The sequence below is a fragment of the Phacochoerus africanus genome, chromosome 3, assembly GCF_016906955.1.
Source record: "Phacochoerus africanus isolate WHEZ1 chromosome 3, ROS_Pafr_v1, whole genome shotgun sequence".
NCBI lineage: Eukaryota > Metazoa > Chordata > Mammalia > Artiodactyla > Suidae > Phacochoerus > Phacochoerus africanus.
Genome location: NC_062546.1, coordinates 149072517 through 149093680, shown reverse-complemented (window position 1 = coordinate 149093680; position 21164 = coordinate 149072517). Strand labels below are relative to the sequence as shown.

Here is a 21164-nt window from a genome sequence, read left to right as displayed (position 1 = left end):
TTGGCATACATAGCCAAGACTGTGCACTCAGGGCTGTGGCTCTGCCAAGAGGTATCTTGGTTGCATGGAATTTTTTTTTTTTTGGGTCGGGGGGCTGCATTATGGAAGTTCCCAGGCTAGGGATCAAATCAGAGCTGCAGCTGCCAGGCTACACCACAGCCACGGCAATGCAGGAGTGGAGCCTTGTCCGCAACCTACACTGCAGATCACGGAAATGCCAGCTCCTTAACTCAGTGAGCAGGGCCAGGGATCAAACCTGAGTCTTCATGGTTACCAGTCAGGTTCATTTCCACTGAGCCACAAGGGGAACTCCTGGAGTATTTTAATTTTAATGGGTCGGATATATCAATCTTTCTTTTTGATGTAACTTATACGTTTTGTTTTTTAAAAAGTTCTTTATCTACATCCATGTTATAGTGACATTCTTTTACATTTTCTTTAATCCGTGTGGTATCTATGGTCCTTTATATCCATCTAGAATATATTTTTGAATATAGTATAAAGCCGTATATGTATAGCCAGTTGTCTCAGAGCTCGTTTTCCCTCCCTCCACCTCTGTATTGTATCAGATTTCCATATATACCTGGGTCTGAGCTCAGTATTTTCTTGTGAGCCACACGGGAAGTCCATGAGCTCAGTATTTTGTCCCGCCACTCTACTTGTCTATTTTTTTACACTGTATTAAAAAAATTTAAGTAATAAAGCACCTAATATACTTTAGAAATATAGTGCTCAAAAAAATAAGCTTTTGCCAGCTAAGCATTTTTCTCACAAGTCTTGCAGCATCTCATTCTTCAACAGTGCAGGATAAGCCCCCTGTATAGAAGAAACAGAGATATGGAAGCACAAATAACTTTAAGGATTTATGGTAAATAGAAAGGAAGCTGGAAACTATAATCAAAAAGTAAAAATGGAGTTCCCGTCGTGGCGCAGTGGTTAACGAATCCGACTAGGAACCAGGAGGTTGCGGGTTCGGTCCCTGCCCTTGCTCAGTGGGTTAACGATCCGGCGTTGCCGTGAGCTGTGGTGTAGGTTGCAGACGAGGCTCGGATCCCACATTGCTGTGGCTCTGGCGTAGGCCGGTGGCTACAGCTCTGATTAGACCCCTAGCCTGGGAACCTCCATATGCCGTGGGAGCGGCCCAAGAAATAGCAACAACAACAACAACCACCACCACAAAAAAAAAAAAAAAAAAAAAAAAAAGTAAAAATAATTACAGATATATCTATACAGAAAATACAAATTTCAAAATCATAATATCAATTCACTGTCAAAGTATTTAAAGAAATTAAAAAAAAACCTGCTTAATAGTTTTTTGACACAAAATGTGACAAAGGAGTAGGACAAACCAAGAAAATGAATGAAGGAAAGTGAACAGCAACTCCCAAAAGTGTTTTTACAGACAGGGATTCAGATCAGAGGAACAAACCTTTATACTTTTGTAATCACATACGTTTCAAGGAGGACTAAAAAAAAAAAAAAATCACACTTTCTTGGAGTTCCTGTTGTGGCTCAGTGGTTACGAATCCAACTAGGAACCATGGAGTTTCGGGTTTGGTCCCTGGCCTTGCTTAGTGGGTTAAGGATCCAGCGTTGCTGTGAGCTGTGGTGTAGATTGCAGAAGCGGCCCAGATCTGGCATTGCTGTGGCTCTGGCGTAGGCATTGCTGTGGCTCCAGTGTGGGCCGGCGACTACAGCTCTGATTGGACCCCTAGCCTGGGAACCTCCATATGCTGTGGGAGCGGCCCTAGAAAAGGCAAAAAGACAAAAAAAAAAATCACACTTTCTCAATTTCTATAATTTTATAACCCCTTTAGTCCAAGTCCTCAATGTGGTTCTTCCTTAAAATTGGCTTGCCTATTCTTGACCTTTTGCTCTTCCATATAAATTTTAAGAGCAGCTTATCAAGTTGTATGAAAAACTCTGTATAGATTTTGATTGAAATTGCTTTACTTTATAGATCTGTTTGGGGGATTTCTGCAAGTAACTGAATCTACAAGGGAAAATAGCTTGAACAATAAGAACATTTGCATGTCACATGACGTGAAGTTTGGCAGGAGATGGTTCTGGGAATGGGGTAGCAACAGATGGAATCGGACCCTGTTCATTTTCTTGTGCTTATGTCAGTGGTCAGTAGGCTCATTGTGCAGTAGGCTGGTTCAGCCCCTGCAGCATGTAATCCTATAAATGTGCTTCAGGAGAAGGGAAATTTCTTTTTACATATCCTTTTTCTCAGAGAGGGAAGTCTTTTCCAAAAGAATTTTTTTCTAGCTGACTTCCCTTCAAGACCCATAGTCAAGAACAAGATCTTTTGTTCTGGCTCAGTGGTGATGAACCTGACTAGTATCCATGAGGATTCAGGGTCAATCCTTGGCCTCGCTCAGAGGTTAGGGATCTGCCGTTGCCACAAGCTGTGGTGTAGGTCACAGATATGGCTCGGATCTGGTATTGCTATGGCTGTGGTGTAGGCCGCCTGCTGCAGCTCCAATTCAACCACTAGCCTGGGAACTTCCGTATACTGCGAGTACGACCCTTAAAAAAAAAAGAATGAGATCTTTAAATCATTTATAGTCTTAATTTTTTGTCTGTGTGTTTTTCACCTGTCATTCTCTGATAGAAGTGTGTTCAAATCGTCAGCATAACTGATTTATCACTATCTTTTCCAGTTGTGTAGGTTATTGATTTAGTTGTCAGTATTAATAATTGTTTACAGGTTTTTTAAATTTGGGATTGGAACTCATTTTAATGGGAGAGTGTTTTGTTTGTTTGTGCCATCGCTGGCTTTCATTCTCTCTTGTAAAACTCCCCCCTCCCCCGCCCCCCGTCTAATAGTTTGCACAGTTCCTTGGCCAGCAATCAAGAACCAGGTCTAACATTGGTGGCTTGGGTCTCCTGCTGTGTGGTAATATTACACTAAAACAGAAGCAGCTTGTTTTAGTTTCTGGAGGTGAACTTAGGTCATCTGTCTCAAGGGAGTACTTTTAGTTCCCAGACCGAACTGGAAGGTCCCTGCCTGTTTCTGGACTTGCAGCACAGTAGGTCTAAGTCTTCAAGCTTGTGCTTTTAGAGATCTTATTTTTTTTCTCCCCTCTCTTCCTCTTTTCTCTGCCTTCAAACCTCTAGATATCTTTCTGGCTTTCTCTTTCTGTATTTTATGAATCTTTGCTGTTTTTGGAACAGAGCAGTATAATGAAAGCATGAACTTATAGCACCATCTCTTTTGGCATTCTTTGCACTACTTTTTACAATCAGGAAAAAAAGTCATTTCAGGGAAAAAATATCTGCTCAGTTTTCTTCCTCCAAAAATAAATTTTGCTTTTCTCTATTTTATTAGAATCATTCCTGGAAACAAAAACTTTTGATTGTGTGTGCATGTGAGATTTGAATATTTCTAAAAGCTAGTTATTGCAGGTGGATAGTATTTCATAACCTCTCTACATTTGAAGGAAAGAGAGAAGAAGCATTTAAATGTAGTTGTAGAATGTTTGATTCATCAAGCTCTTAACTTAGTGTTTAGAGACCACATTCATTGTCTTTAAACTGGGCAGTCAGGTGTGAACTGATCCGTTTACTCAGTGGATGCCAAAAATAGTAATAAGGAATGCCTTTCTAGCCTTCTTTCCTGCCAATCTTTTGCTTTTCTTTAGTGTTTCAATCAATTTTAAGTGACTTTGTCAATGGTATTTTCCACTAGACTGAAAAAATAGGAAGACCATTCCATATCTAGCTCCTGTCAACATTAGGAACTAGTTAGTCCTTTGAACTGAATATTCCTTGCTTAATGTTACTCCATTCCATGAACCTGTCTAAGCAATTTCTGTCACTTCTCTTAGTTCTTTTCTGACTCATATACTTACTATCATCTCTACTTCTTTTTTCTTTTTTCTTTTTTTGTCTCTATTTCTTTTTGTGCTTAGTCGAGGAAAGCAAGAATGTGGACATTTTAATCTTCTGTCCTGAGGCACTGTCTCAGCACTGGTGTTTACTCCTGTTCTCCTTTCATGGATTATCCTGATGGCTGGCAGCTATTTCATTGCTCAAAACTCCATGAAGTATTTTATAGCTGAGCTTATCAATAGGAGGCTCGTTTCTGAGGTTTATTTTCTAAAGCAAGAAGCACAAGCTTCACTTGTTTGCTAATACGTTCCTTAACTTCTTGGTTCTTATGTAAATACACATATAATTAAGCCATTGAAGTAGATAATCTTCCTGAATCTAACACTTGAGAGGAAGAGATGGGGATAATGTCATCTGATTGTTCCCAAATAGCCACTATCCTAAGTGGATGGTAAAAATTGCTTCAGGCTTTCCTTTCTATTTCACTTTCTTTTCCATTTCCCCATCTTACTTTCTTTAACTTACTCCTCCCTGTAAGGAAACCAGCTTAAATTCTATTTGATTTTTGTTCCAGGTACTTTATCTAGAATGCAAAATGGAACATATCTAAAAGAATTCTGATGATTACCCAATCACTGTTATATGTGTGTATGTATATACTCACATCATTAATCATTAATATATTATGTATTTGTATATATCAACTCACCTTATTAATAATTATATGTCAGTATATTAACTCACATATTAATCATTTATATGTTAAATATTTGTATATATGTGAATATGTATTGTATAAATATGTATATATGTCTATATATGTGTAATTCTCCAGCTTTGGAACTTTAGTCCCCATTGCCCATCTCCACCACATCCTGCTCCAAATATTTATCACTTCTGAGTTTCCTATTTCAGTTAATAGAATGATCATGTAATGAGTAACTCAAGATAAAAAACACAGTAACTACTCAGTGTTTCTTACCATATACATTCAGTTGTCTCTAAGTTCTGCTCCTTCTATGTTGAAACGTTTGTATCCCCTCTTTCCCACCCATCCACCACTGTCTTTACTCCGAATTTACTAATCTCTTGCCTGGAAATTTTCTTCTGCATTCATTTCTTTACTTGCAAATGGGGCACTGATCCTTTTTTTTTTTTTTTTCTTTTTAGGGCCACACCCGCAGTGTATGGAGGTTCCCAGGCTAGGGATCAAATCGGAGCTACAGCTGCCAGCCTACGCCACAGCCATGGCAACGCAGGATCCAAGCCACGTCTGCGACCTACACCACAACTCACGGCAACACCGGATCCTTAACCCACTGAGTGAGGCCAGGGATAGAACCCACAACCTCATGGTTCCTGGTTGGATTTATTTCCGATGCACCATGACGGGAACTCCTTTTCCAACAATTCTTAATGTAACTTCTAGTTGTCTTTCTAAAACATGCATCTGCCTCTTCCATGCTTCAAAACACTTGGTATGTTGCCTGTACAAAAATGTTCAACCTGCCCCAACATACAATGCCCATTACCTCTACTCGCAACTCAACTTTTAGCTTCCCTCTCTGGTCATCAGCCTGGCTCTATCCCTTTCTTCCTCCTCTACCTCTCCTTCGCAAGGTCAGCCTATGCATGTATTTGCCTCTCTCTCTTTGCATATACCATTCCTGTGAAAGACAAAATGTACCAAACAATTAAGGAGATAATTTCATCTGGGCTAATGCAATAGGAAGAACGTCCATTTATGAGGAACATCTCAAAGAAAAAGAAGGGTAGTTGTGTTGTTACAGAAGCATATAGACAAAGGAATTAACTTATCATTTGTGCATCCTGGAGGAGTCACAAGAAAGGGTCGAGACAGGTCTTATTTTGGAATATTCTAGGGCAGGGTAGTCCTTTGAAGTTAGCCAGTCTGGAAGACAAAGCAGTAGGACTAGTTCATCATCACTAGACTGTCTTGGGGGAGTGGGGCTCAGGTAAAGTTCAACATTATTGACTCTGTACAGACTATTCTCTGCAAACCCTGCCTCCCCCATCTAGTGCTGATTTTCTCTCTTTAGCTCAGTGCCTTTGAAGGCTGATCTCTATGTACTGCACTACTTGGGCTTTCTTGTCCTCTGGTTTCAGTTGAATTTGAAGCAGGAGGATCACCAGAAGGTTTAAGAACTGAAGGAGAGAGTGATTGGGGTTGTCATTTTCTCTGCCAGTTTAAAGGTGGCTGGATTCTTCCAAGGCCCCTCTCCATGGCTCCAGCTCCTCCAGGGCACCAATAACATTATTCCCTCCCTTCCTCTTTCTCCTTCTCTTCCTCACTCTCTCCTGTGTCCCCTCAGATCTAGGGGTGTTAACTACCTCCCGGAGTGTCTAGTCCCTGGGAACCTCACCATTCCTTATTGGTTTTTAAAAAAACCTTGCCCATGCTTCTGTACCTAGACCGTTAAGTGAATTAGTTTTAGTTAAACCATTTTGAGTTTTGGCAAAACTGACTGACTTAAACCCACAGCCTGGGAAACTTATCCCACTTTTCAGCCTAGAGTATGCTTGCTACCCCTTTAGGACATAGTTCACATGAAAACTTCTTCAGAACCCTCCTCTGTGCACTGTAGAATCTTTGATCATATATTATGGTGGAATTACACCTTTGTGAACTTTTTTCTCCTCTGTACTATGTTATGAGTTCAAGGGGAGGACATGGTTTAGTCTCCTTGCTATTTCCAGAGCCTGTAACAGTGCCTGGTACCCAAAGTATTTGGTAAATGTTGATTGAGTGAATAAATTACTCATCAATATAAGTGAGGAATTTATCAATAAGGATGGCAGTGGCTGATCATTTTATTAATTCCTTTGTCCTGTATAGTAATCCTCTTATGGAAAAATAGGAATTAAGAAAACTCTAACAACAACAAAAATTACTTATTAGATAGTTCCTATTTTCTTTATGGTAGCAGAACTGTCTAGTTGAGCATAGTTTTTGTTTTTTAAGTTGTTTTTAAATTAAAAAAACAAAACAAAACAGAAACCAGACCAACTAGTGCTTGATAAACATCCAAATCAAAAAGACTTCTGTCCATGGAGCTTTTCCAAAGAACAGTCAGAGATGCTTGGGGATATTTTGTTTACTTCACTGTGGCATGTGTACTGCCTTCCCCAGGGTGTAATGCCCAGAGTTGATCAACAGCCAGAGGAGCTTGGAACCACTTGTTCAATTTCAATGACCTATAAACCACTTCTGATATTTCTCTTATAAGATTCTCTTTTTACTTAGTTCATATGAGTGTGTGCACTTATTTATTTGTGTTCATTTAGTATATCTATAATAAAATCAGAATTGGAATTAGAGAATAAATTTTTAAAAATTAATGCAACTAAGGAATTCAATCTGTCCAAGTCAAGAATAAAACATGAATTTTATTCTTTTATGTATGCTTCCATCTATTTTTTTTGGTCATAATCTCCACAGTGATACTATATATCCCATGAAATTGCATCAAAATATTTTAGCTGTTTCATTTTTTTTAACCCAGGCAGGTGTCTGACTATAAATAAATTTCTACTTGGATGCATTATATTTTTAATAAATTCCTTTTAAGAATATAAATTGAGGTATGGCTGCTTAGAGTTTTGCTTTTCAAACAAAGATGTTTTTGAGAGTGAAAGGGAGTAATTTTAATAATTGTTCCATGACAATATGCTTAATTAGGGTGGAATGGTCCCAGGACAAGTGGAATATATGTATGTCTTCAATTACACCCCACATCACTCACCCTGGTGCTTAAAATTTGTATCATTACAGTGTTGTTTCAGATGAGAAGATTTTGACTCCAGGAATCTCTTTTCTGAACTCTAGATTAATTACATGGGAATACAAATACATTAATCTATCATTAGCCATTAGCATTTTAGCAGAACATAACTAATTGACTTGACTCAGAGATGGCTCTGGACCAGAAGTTAGGAAACTTTTTTTTTTTGTACAGGGCCAGCTAATCTATGTTTTAGGCTTTTTGTTCCATATGGTCTCTGTTCTAACCATTCAACTCTACTGCCATAGTGAAAAGCTGACATAGATAATATTTAAATTAATGAATGGCTTCTATTAAAATAAAATTTTATTTATAAAAACAGATTGTGGTCCGACCATTAGATTTGGCCAACAGAGTTTTTGGCCAACCCCTGTTCTGGAGGAAAAGGAGACAAGCAGATCCCCAGAATTATAATACTTCTTTGCTATTCATCTTGCTATCTTCAAGGCCCAAGGCCCAAGGCCCAAGGCCCATGTGTTTGTTACCTTAAGAGCTCAATATTGGGGTGACTTTGAGGATTAATTTTTTTCTTAGCCTAATCTCAGTTTGCCCCAAATTCAGAGAATCTGTAAAGGGATTCCACCAGCAGCCTTGTATTTCTGAATATATGATTCAACCAGGATTTCTGCCAAATCTTAGATTTATTCTAGGATGTTTTTGAAGGACTTCATAGTCTAATGGCATGGAACCAGCCTAACTTTATATACCTTATGGAGCCAAGGTAGATGTTTTGCCCTTCCTTGACCTTAGCTGGCTTACAGTCAGCTGGGGTTCGTCTTCAGTTTCATTGCTCTGCTTATATTTTATCATTCTCTTGATGAGACTCAAGCCTGCTTGTCTTTTATTCTTACATTGTTTGCTATCAGCTGTAGACTCTTAACTATTGTAGTTCTCTTTCTTACCATTCCAAATTCCCTTCCCACACCTCTGACAAGAACTCTTTTATACAACTTAATGGCCCAAAATATCTTTGTTCAACTGTGATTAGTTTTATGTAAGCAAATTTATGTTATTTCATGTGTAAAAGTATTTTTATATACCTTATACATTTTTCAAGTATATAAATGCTTCATCTCCTTTTTGTTTATACTTTTAATCAATCAGCAAAAATTACAAATTCATAGTAAGCAGATATTTTCTGCATGCTTATTGTATGCCAGACACATAGCAAAGTGAAGGGGAAATTATAAATAAAAAGAGATAAAGGGAAAGTAGATGCTGCAGAACTAAATCAAATCAACAAAGTCAAAACCAAATTTTGCTGCAAAAAAGATACAACTTTGAACCTAAAGGTTTTTCTCTAAGCCTACCAACAGCCAAGGTAAAAGAAAAAAAAATTAATAGATTTTATAAATATTTTGGTTTAGTAAAAGGAGCATATCAACAGACCAAGAAATTTTTTCTTACCCTTAAGTTTAAAAAAATTCCCCTTTAAAATATTAATTCTTTAGAAGTTACTATTTCTTTTGTACTTCTCCATGCTATCTGGTACTTGATACACATCAAATAATCAGTATTTAGACAAAAGACAAGTCAACATTAGTGTTATTCTTATTTTTCCTCAAAGGCACAGGAACCTAAGAATTATCATACAAGGTGTGAAGTTAGAGAACATAGTCTATAATACTGCCCTCACTTCTGATATCAAGTACAAGCTGAAGAGTTCCCAAGACCACCCTCAAACTCAATAATTTGCTAGGTCTCACAGAACTCACTGAAAATTGTTATGCACATGGTTATGGTTTATTATAGGAAAAGCTACAAATTAAAGTCAGCCAAGGGAGACATGCATGGGCAGAGAAGGAGGAAGGTCCCAGAAGTGATTCTTCCAGTTGTCATCTCTCCACAGAGTGATGGAGAGCATAACTTTTCCCAGAAGTGATATGTGAATATTTTGCCCACTAGGAAGAGTCACCCAAGGCTTGGCATCCAGAGTCTTTGTTGGGTCTTGATAAGTAAAACCTATTTGGCCACCCACATAGCTGCCCTCAGTCTCCATGTCTTCCCAAAATCAACTGATATCACCTGACCCAAAGCCTCAGCCCTAAATCAAATTGCCGGTGAGCCTCAAAGCCCCCACTCTAAGTTACATTGTTACTCTCTGGCTGGCCCAAGGCACCCATGTAAACAAACAATTTTATCAAGACTGGAAATTCCAAGGATTTAGAAGTTACCTCCCAGGAGCCAAAGGCAAAGATCAGACCTTTCTTTGGGCAAGCTTATTTCTTTACTACATACAAGGTCAACACCATGGTTCAGGAATCCAGAATCTGACTTTGATCAGGATACCATAGTCTGCTTTGCTGAGGAACACAACTAGTACCTTCCATGATATGAGTTCTAAAGTCGAAAGATGCATAATCTTTGATTTTCTTTTTATTCATTAAACGTGAATTTAGAATATAAAACAAAAGAAATCAAACACAGTGTTTGACTCTGTTTTTCTTTTCAGCATGTGATAAAGTTTAGAATAAAAAGTTCTGCCATTTTAGAAAAAAAATTTTCTTCCTTTTGGTAGCTTTAAAAAGTCCCTTTTACATTTTAAGAGTTCAAACATCTGACACTGCATTGAAGTACTTGTTTATCTTATCCATTCTCTTTGGATTCTAGATCTACAACTTTTATAGTCAAGATTTCAGGATTTTCTATTCCATTTCTTGTAAGCTTCTATCCCTCAGAGGGTTTTTAAAAATTCTTTTTTTTTCTTTTTTGCCATTTCTTGGGCCGCTCCTGTGGCATATGGCGGTTCCCAGGTTAGGGGTCGAATCGGAGTTGTAGCCACCGGCCTACACCAGAGCCATAGCGATGCAGGATCCAAGCCGTGTCTGCACCCTACACCACAGCTCAAGGCAATGCTGGATCCTTAACCCACTGAGCAAGGTCAGGGATCGAACCCACAACCTCATGGTTCCTAGTCGGATTCGTTAACCACTGAGCCACGATGGGAACTCTGGTTTTTAAAAATTCTTAAAAGAGCTTTTTTCTCTTTCAGTCTCTGGACATTTTCTGGGTTTGTTTCTTAAGGTATGGAAGGCACAAATTTACCTTTTATTCCATGGAGCACTGGTTTTGATGAGCCAAGGAAAAATTAAGCTCCTGACCATGAAGGAAGCTCCATGCATGTAGGAATTTTTTTTTTTAAACTTTCACTTGTGTAGCCCTGTGCCTATTGCACAACTTGACACATATGCAGACACTCAGTATATATTTGTTTTGTCAAATAACAGTTTTCAAAAAGTTAAAAACCAGACCCTTGCGCAAATTTAAAACAAGCAAGTATCAAAGATATCGTTAACTCATTAGTGAAAGAAGCCAGCATAGTAGTAGTCAGTTCTAAAATTGGCACTGACAGAATACTGGCACAAGATTGCTAGGTTAGATTTTTAAAATGGCTTCTATCAGCCAGGGCAATAAAATTGTAACTGTGGGCTTATCTTTTCTACTGCACAGAATTTCTGCTTGGATAAAATCCATTTGCATTGCTCTAGGACAAAAATCATTTTTGTAATGTCAAGTTGTTCTTGGTTGCCTCAGTGGTTCTGAGGGACAGCACTTGCCCTGCTTGCTTTGAGCTTCTTCCTAGTTGTTACCCATTTCTGGGTACTCATCCTCAACATGTATGTTCAAGCCATAAGCTTCATCATGACTTCCTCATTTTACCCCTTCTCTCCTTTCCATGTAGGCCCGGTAACACAAAAATTACCCAAGGGGAATGCTTCCTGAGTACCATGAGTTCCTCCACCTATGACCCTTAATAAAGGCAGTTACCCATGGGTCCTTGCTCTGCTCTCTCGCTACCTGCAGTAACCAAACTTAGAGCTTTGGGTGATTTTATGCAGTCCTTTGGGCATGCTATATCCTCTCTCTAGGACCAGTGAATATAATATATCCTTGAATTTCATGTGCCTTTCATGTGTAATTTCAGTGGCCATGTTAAAGATCTCAAAACCCCACTAAGGGAACTTACTCCCCCAATTACAACTCCATATCAGCTTTTCATAAATTAGCATCTGTCCTTTCAGAGTTATAAAGCATTCTTATCAGTAATTTTTAAAGAAATGTAAGCCAAATGAATTCTTTTATTTATTTATTTATTTTATTTTTTTTGTCTTTTTGCTATTTCTTTGGGCCGCTCCCGCGGCATATGGAGGTTCCCAGACTAGGGGTCTAATCAGAGCTGCAGCCACCGGCCTATGCCAGAGCCACAGCAACGCGGGATCGAGCCGCGTCTGCACCTACACCACAGCTCACGGCAACACCAGATGTTCAACCCACTGAGTGAGGCCAGGGATAGAACCCGCAACCTCATGGTTCCTAGTTGGATTCGTTAACCACTGCGCCATGATGGGAACTCCCCAAATGAATTCTTAGTAATACTGGAGCATCTAATCTTATCTGTCAGGTTAAAATATTAAAAGATATACCCTTCTTTTTTTATTATTATTATTATTATTATTATTATGCTTTTTTTTAGGGCCACGAGTGATTCGTTAACCACTGTGCCACGACAGGAACTCCCAAAAGTGAGAGTCTTAAACCAACCATATTATTACGCTCAAAGATCCTGTGAATCAGGAATTTAGAGAGGGAATAGCCAGGGTGGTTTGCCACTTTTCAGGCTATCTGGGGCCACAGTTGGAAAAATATGGAAATCGGGGGTGACTTAATGGCTGGGAACTGGAATCATCTGGAGGTTTGTTTGCTCATATGTCTGGCACCTGGACTGGGATGGCTTGCAGACCGGAGCTGCTGACCAGAGCATCTGCATGTGACTCCTATGTATGCTTGGCTCCCTTTCAGTATGGTGGCTTCTGGGAGATTGGGCTTCTTACATAATGACTCAGGGTTCCAGGCACAAATATTTGGTCAGATGCATTGCCTTTTATGACAACCTCAGAAAGCACATACCATCTCTTCTATATATTCTATTCATTGTAGTGGTCCTAAGCCCACCTACATTCAAGCAGAGGAAACAGAGACCCAACCACTTGGTAGGAGAGTGGCAGGGTCATATTGTGGAGAAGAATGTGGAATAGGACCATCTTTGGAAAATAAAATTTGCCACCATGAGTGATTTTGTAAAGGCTGGTTCACATTAGACTATGAAATGAAATATGTCCTATAGTTGTCAAGGGTATTTCCTTTTAGTTGAGCTATTGTCATTGCATTCAGCTAGTCACACACAATTTTCTTTGTGATGGGCTTTTCTTTTCTCTTATCTTTTTCCTAATGTTGCATTTTCTTAGTTTGGGTTCATTACCTTACTGATAAAACTGTTTTAATATTTAATCTATTCCCAGTTTCCAAATCATTTTCTCAAGTGCACATCAATTCCTTATAAGTGGTTAATTTAAACGGCCTTTGAAGCATGACTGCATCTGTCTAAGGCAAATCTAAATGTCAACCTTGGAAGCATCCAGTGACATTCAGATGACTCCTTTCAGTATAGGGACTCATTTTTCTATCATGTGGTATATCTTGTCAAAAGAAGGCCAGAGATGGGGCCTTTCCTACTTGACATTTTTAGTGTTGTTGAAAAAAACTGCCACCTGAGAGCCATGAAGACTTGCTTTAGTCCCTGTCACCCCATTTAGTTGTGTAAAATGGTACAAGTTTCTTAAAAATTATAGGTTAGTTTTTTCATCTATATACTGAAGATAAAACCCCCACTTTATAGAGTTGTAACAGGGAAATTAAATAGTCGAAGAAACTTATAGGACTCAGTTTGTAGTAAGAACTCAATAGTAGCTAATGATAAAAATAACTACCTTTGTGTTTTCTGTGCCCATAAACTCCCTTTCAGTGCAATAACCTTGATTAGGCTCTTGCACTGGGAATGGTGGTTTCCCTGGAAAAGTAAGGGAGGAAGTGTCTACATTAGGGATAATCTTTGAAGAAAGTGTCTTCCTCTTTGTTACCCTTTGGGGTAGCAGAAAAACATTCATCTGAGAACAATAATAAGCCAGGGACAGTAACCTCAGGAATCTGGGGTTGACGAAGGGCATCTTTTTTGAAGGATGTTTTATATCTACCAGGTTCTCCATGGATGGTGACTGGGTTGTTAGGAGGGCAGTGAAAAACAATTATTTTCAAATGAGATGTCCCTTTGCCTGACCACCACAGGATCTTTACACCTCACTTTAAAAGTATAAACATATTTAGAGATGTACTAAAACTTCAGCAATTCATGCCATACAAGAAATACAGGAAGTACAAGAAGTGCAAAATATAAGATAGAATTTTCTCTTGTCCCTTGGGATTTCTCTACTTAAAATCTCTCTTTAATCTCCACTTATTGTAACAGTCATTATAAAGATAAAAAAAGTTTATTGCATTATTTTAAACTGTGAGAAAGCTTTAATTGACTCGGATTTATTGTCTTTCTGTGCGGCAGGTGGTGAAGTTCACCAAATCCTTCGAATTGATGTCCCCAAAGTGCAGTGCCGATGCTGAAAACAGGTAAGGCTTGTGAGTTTCTGTTTTGTCTTTAATCCTCATCTTTGGTCCTTGATGTTGGCAGCATTGCCTAATTTTTGAGGACAGGAGTTGTTCTTTCTTTAGATCAGCAAGTACAGCCAAATATCATCATTCTTCTGTATTTCAGTGCTTAAATAAAAACTATAGCATAAAAATACATGTATATACATCTAAAACTGCCAATGAATAAAGTCAATTTTTAGATGTTCTCTAACTACATAGATAACTTTTTTTTTTTGCTTTGTTCTAGACCTTTGTTTATCCTCCTTCCTTTTGTTTGCTTGTGTCTGGCCAATAATAACCATTTGTGGGGGGGGAAGAGTTTCCGGTAATTCACTTTTTGTCCCCATTTACCAATTTACAATCTTTGTGGCCATAGCAGAGTGAAAGGGAGAGGTGAGGACAATCAGTGAATTTCTATTAGTTTTCTGCTACCCTGAATAATAGTTGAGCTGCTACAAAAATGGATTTCTCTTTATTTTGGTCACATCTAGAAGAAGGACTGAAAAATAGTGAAATTGACCAAAATGCAGAAAAATGGTGAAAGACAAGTAAAGCATTTAGGACAGCATGATGATAATAATACCAATGATGGTAATACCAGCAAGATAAACAGCTTCCATTCATTGAATGCTGAGTATGCCAGGCACTATTCTAAATGCTTGACATGCATTGAATTCCCTCAAATAATCGATGGAGTAGGCATTGTTACCCAGGCATGACAGAGGAGAAAGCCAACGTTCAGTGAGCTTAAGTGACTTCCCTTTTTTTTTTTTTAGACATTTATTTATTTATTTATGTATTGTCTTTTTGCTATTTCTTTGGGCCGCTCCCGCGGCATATGGAGGTTCCCAAGCTAGGGGTCGAATCGGAGCTGTAGCCACTGGCCTATGCCAGAGCCACAGCAACGCGGGATCCGAGCCGCGTCTGCCACCTACACCACAGCTCACGGCAACGCCGGATCGTTAACCCACTGAGCAAGGGCAGGGACCGAACCCGCAACCTCCTGGTTCCTAGTCGGATTTGTTAACCACTGCGCCATGACGGGAACTCCAGCTTAAGTAACTTCTTTGAAGCCCTGCAGCCAGTAAGTGGTGTCACATCTCAGGACAAGGTCACCTGCATAAGACCCTCCTCAGCATTGAATTTGGATCCCATTGCCACACATAATTTACAGTCTGCTAATTTGTCTTATATAGTGAATGTCTGCTGGATTAATATGTCCCAAATCTGACTGGATCAATCAGAATCAAGCTTGGAGAACTGAATAAAAACTAAATTCTCAGAACCCGCATGAGTGATTTTGATTCATTATGTCAAAAGTGAAATCCTGAAGATCTATATATTTAGAAGGCTCCCTGGGTAATACCTGTTTCAAGATGTAATAGTCGAGGGTAATTTGATTTCATATGTCTGTTATTGCCTTTAAGTTCAGAAAATAGAAATCAATATATCAAAACAGACACTTTAGTTGCTTCATTTTTTATCAAGTATGTGAAATTTGAGTCCTTTGCTACATACTGTATAATTCCACTTACAGAGTATTCTTGAAAAGGCAAAATTATAGTGATACACAAATGAGGGTATGGAGATGGAGAGAAAGGTTTACTGGGGGAGTTGGGGTTGTGAAGGAACTGTTCTATGTCTTGTGGTGGCAATTAAACTAAATTTGTCAAAACATGCAGAACTGTACACTTAAAAAGGATACATTTTACTGTTTATAAATAGTACCTTAAAATGGAGGGGGGAGGCCTTTTGTAAGAGCCTTTTGTTTTCACAAAAACATATTTATGTTCACGTCTTTATTTTTTTTATTCTTTAAAATGATTTTTATTTTTTCAGTTCTAGCTGGTTTACGTGTTCTATCAACTTTCTACTGTCAGCAAAGTGAGGCAGTCAAACATACACATATACATATACATTCTTTTCCTCACATTATCCTCCATCATGCACCATCATAAGTGACTAGATATAGTTCCCAGTGCCATACAGCACGATCTCATTGCTTATCCATTCCTAATGCAATAGTTTGCCTCTATTAACCCCAGCTTCACAGTCCATCTGACTCCCTCCCCCTCAGCAACTACAAGTCTGTCCTCCAAGTCCATGAGTTTCTTTTCTGTGGGAAGGTTCATTTCTGCCGTGTGTTAGATTCCAGATATAAGTGATATCATATGGTATTTGCCTTTCTCTTTCTGACTTACTTCACTCAGTATGAGAGTCTCTAGTTCCCGTGTGGTTCACAGCACATCTATATTTAATATCAGCTAATCTATACCTAAAAAAGATTTAGACATAGAGTATTTCTAGTGGTGGGTTTAACCATTTTCCTAAAAATTTCATGTAAAATAACATAAATACATTCAAAAATATCTATTCATACTTACTCCTTTAGCTAGATATGGCTTCACATAGTTTATCTCTCTCCTATATGAGGGGGGAAAGCTTTATGGAGTTTTTAAAACATGTTTCATTATTGTTCTTTAAAAAAAAAAAAAACCTATTGAATGTGTCCTCATGGTAACTGCAGAGTTAAATATTTCTGGTCTTTCGATTATTTTTAATGCTGAGAGAACTTCCATGTCAAAAGGAAATGACCCAAGGCCCTGACTGCCCTTGGCAAACTTTCTGATAATAAAAAAGAAAGAAAGAAAAAAAGGTTAGTTTTTTTTTTAAAAAAGACATTTGAAAAGTGCCTTTGAACTTTGACATTATCAACTCATATGCTCCATTATTCTATTTGTGATCTTTGTGTAGAATGTCCATTTAACTCAGAAGACCTTTCCTGCATTGTCTAGTAATTTTCCTCTTTCCATCTTGTGGATGTGGGATCCTTTGGTCATTTACTGGAAGTTAAAGGAATAAAGACAAGTGGCTCTAGCATTTACTTCACCAGTGGCCGTGGAAGAGATATTGAAACAGGCTATGAGTCTACAAATCACAGCCTGCTCTCAGCATGTTGTAAATCTTTCCTTTAACCTTTCATCACTTAACATCTTCCCTACAGATAATGTCCATTAGATGCCTTAGTCCTCTGGACATCATTCAGAGTTATAATGGGATGACTCTTGAAGATAATGTCTGTGGCTTCATGCAACAGTGTTTCAGGGCTCGATTTCAATTCTGATGAATTCTGATTTAAGGCGTGCTGATTTTTATAGACAGTCCTTGAAAACTTAAAAAAAAAAAAAAACAGCAAAAACCAGTTTTGTTGCTGACTCATCATTTCTGCCTACTGTCTTATGTGGCTAACTCATTTGTCATGGCCATTCTTGGTCTCCATGTAACTAATACCCAACAGTTTGAGAATTGGAAATGATTTGATCAATTTCTCTCTCCATGAGGCATGTACCTCCTCTGGGACATCCTTGATGACTTTTTTTAGTGATAAGATTCTCACTGTATCACATCGGCTTTTTCTATTGATAGGGAATTCTAATGATTGGAAAGGAATTTTATGTTGAATCACATTATTCTACCTTCTACCTGTTTGTCCTAAATTTGTCCACTGGAGATAGTTATCCCTTCATTAATTTTGTTTCTTCATTCAATGGCCTTATGTTGAGTATTATTCTGTGCTAGGTCCTCTGATAGATAATGGGGCTCTGGAGATTTTTTTAATATATATCAGCAGTCTCTGCCCTCCAAGATCTAAAGGCCAATAGACAGGGGTAAGATAGGATAAGGATAAAAATATAATAGGATAGGATAAGAATATAATATAACCATAACCAGATTTCACCAGGCTTCCAGGCCATGACTATAAATAGAGTCACAGTAACAGTGATCATTTATACTTAGCTGTTTGGTCATTTCTCCCTTGTAGTTTAAGAACGAGGTCCCTTTGCAAAAACTGCTCTTGAAGTAGCTTTGGGAATCCACAAGATTAAATTTTTTTTTTTTTTTTTGCTCACTCATCATTTCTTCCAAGTGCTCATCCCTAAATCCTCTCCTTTTAAACATGGTAGAGTGATATCTTGCTGGACATGGGCTTCCTGGCCCTCTCCAGAATTCCTGTGAGCAGGGAGTTCCCATTGTGACACAGTGGAAAGGAATCTGACTGGCATCCATGAGGATGCAGGTTTGATCCCTGCCCTTGCTTAGTGGGTCAGGGATCTGGGTTTGCCACAAGCTGCAACATAGGTCACAGACCTGGCTCGGATCTGATGTGGCTGTGGCTGTGGCTTAGGCTGACAGCTGCAGCTCTGATTTGACCCCTAGCCTGGAAACTTCCATATGCCATGGGTGCAGCCCTAAAAAGCAAAAAAAAAAAAAAAAAAAAAGAATTCCCATGAGCATAACTGAACTCTTCACCAGCCCTGTGCCACAGCTCCCCTGGCCCTGTCTCAGATGCACTGGTGGCCTTTCCAAATCCAAACAAGGATGCATAATTAATGGAGAAGTGGGAAGACGGTTCACTTTCCCTACTATGTGTTATACTTTGTTGCCTGGCCCCTAATTAGCCCTGCATGTACTTCATTTTTTTAAAGGACTCTTTTAGTTTCTAAAGCTTTTGTCTGCAGTCCTTCTTTTTCCATAGGACTCAAACTTAATGTCTGGGCCAGGCTTAGGAATCAGACCCCAGACTGAGGGCTAGCCATTAAGTTGTCCTTTTGATTTCCACACCTTTCTTCCATCTTGGCCACTAGGCTCAGACGTTCAAAACCTCCTCCTCACAGTCCCTTCTTCTTCATGCACATCAGCTTGTGCAAATAAATGCCCCCTCCTGTACAATGTTCCCCATCTTAGGCTTGTATGTCCTGCTGTTAAGTAAGTCAGTGGCTGCAAAGCAATTCAGTACTTTCTTTTCTTTTCTTTTTTTAGGGCCGCACCCACAGCATATATAGGTTCCCAGGCTAGAGGTTGAATTGGAGCTACAGCTGCCAGCCTACACCACAGCCACAGCAACATGGGATCTGAGCTGAGTCTGCAGTCTACACCACAGCTCACAGCAATGCCAGATTCTTAACCCATTGAGCAAGGCTAGGGATCGAACCTCACGGATGCTAGTCAGATTCATTTCCACTGAGCCACAACAGGAACTCCAACTCAGTACTTTCTATGAAAAGTTTGTGCAAAGTAGTATTTTAATATAGAGGAGGAACACCCAACTCATCTGGGGAAAAATGGAAGTGATCCTCAGGGAAAGCTTTCGGACATGGTAAAACTTCATTTCGGTCCTGTAGGACAATAGGAAGTTAGTGTGACACAACTACCTTCCAGTGAGAGGAAACTTTGTAAACAGAAGCATAGAAGTGTGAGAAGAAAAGTGGCATGTTTTAGGATCTTTGATTAGGGCTGTGAGCTGTTGTCACAAGGGTCATCATAATTGCTGGTGATGGCCTTTAGCTCTTCCTGTGGCCATCCAGCTCCCCAGAATGCTGTCTGATTGGGGTTTGAGTCCTATCAGGTCCTTCTCAGATGCTCAAACCCCCTTAATTGGCCCAGATACTGGCTACATGCCTGCTTCCTCATGGGGGAGTAATAGCAGTTAAAAACACATTGAGGTTTGTGTTTTGAAAATCATCTGGGCAGTAGCGTGGAAGGACCAGAGGAATGGCCTGCTAAAGTTGCCAGCTGATTAAATCTATTTCCCCACCTGCCTGGCAATAGTTCAGTCCTGGAAGACTGCACACATCCACTGTCCTTACCTTTTCCAGGTCAGCAACTGCTATTTTTAGACTATTTTCATATTTTATGGTCCCCAGAGTCTTTCCCACCCTTTGTTCTGCCCTGGGTGTGCCCCAGCTTGTCCAAGTCCTTCTTAAAGTGGTGTTTCTTGGAATGGAACATGATTTTTCAGTTTGTTCCAGAAACAGAACAAATTAGAAAAAGATATGTGCCTCTTTTTCTTACAGAATATCATATTGTGGATGCATTTATTACTTACAATCCTCTTGTGTTGTCAACAGTGACTTTTTTTAAAAACTTAAAAAAAAAAAAAAAAAAAAAGAAGGGAGTTCCCGTAGTGGCGCAGTGGTTAACGAATCCGACTAGGAACCAGGAGGTTGCGGGTTCGGTCCCTGCCCTTGCTCAGTGGGTTAACGATCCGGCGTTGCCGTGAGCTGTGGTGTAGGTGGCAGACGCGGCTCGGATCCCACGTTGCTGTGGCTCTGGCGTAGGCCGGTGGCTACAGCTCCGATTCAACCCCTAGCCTGGGAACCTCCATATGCCGAGGGAGCGGCCCAAGAAATAGCAACAACAACAACAACAACAACAACAACAAAAGACAAAAAAAAAAAAAAAACACCTTAAGATCTTCTCTGATCCATTCAACTCTCCCTCTCCTCGTATCTCACTTTAGGATCTTTCCTGTGAAGCCTAATCTAATAATATTTAGTGAATTGGCCTGAATGAACTTTCTTTAACCTCTTATTCAGGTTTTAATAAGTCTTTTTTCTGTCCTCACTGGGAACAGGTACTCTAAAAGGTCTATGTACTTAGAAATGGAAAAAAACATTTATGGACATCTTAAGGGTTAAAAATTTTTATTTAGTTTAAAATATATTTAGCCAGACTCTATTGATGTATCTCCAGATATAAAAATGCGTTCATTGGAAATTGCACTTTCTTAGCTCTGCTACTTAAGGCATAAAAAAAAAATGTCTATAATTTCTAGAAGATAACAACTGACTAAAAGGGAATTTTCACATAATCATTTAATGGAATGTAGTAGAAATAAATATTGTTTAAAATCCAAGCTCTGGGAGTTCCTGTCGTGGTGAAGTGGTTAACGAATCCGACTAGGAACCATGAGGTTGTGGGTTCTATCCCTCCCCTTGCTCAGTGGGTTAAGGATCCAGTGTTGCCGTGAGCTGTGGTGTAGGTCGCAGACATGGCTCTGATCCCGCATTGCTGTGGCTGTGGTGTAGGTCGGCGGCTACAGCTCTGATTCGACCCCTAGCTTGGGAACCTCCATATGCCGTGGGAGCGGCCTAAGAAATGACAAAAAAAAAAATCCAAACTCTATTATCACTTTGACATTTGATGAGTAAGGAGGCTGAGGGGAGAAAATTTATTTCAGTGGGAAACAATCTTTTTTAAAAA

At 39.2% G+C, this 21164-nt stretch overlaps 1 protein-coding gene across 2 annotated transcripts in view; it reads left to right on the top strand.

Moving 5' to 3' along the window:
* PDE11A (phosphodiesterase 11A) overlaps positions 1-21164 on the top strand; it is a 424697-nt gene that overhangs the window by 185040 nt on the left and 218493 nt on the right. For both annotated transcript variants that reach the window (XM_047772960.1, XM_047772959.1), the window contains exon 5: positions 14035-14099. In XM_047772960.1, coding sequence (XP_047628916.1) covers positions 14035-14099 — 65 coding nt within the window. The remainder of the gene's footprint in view (positions 1-14034; positions 14100-21164) is intronic.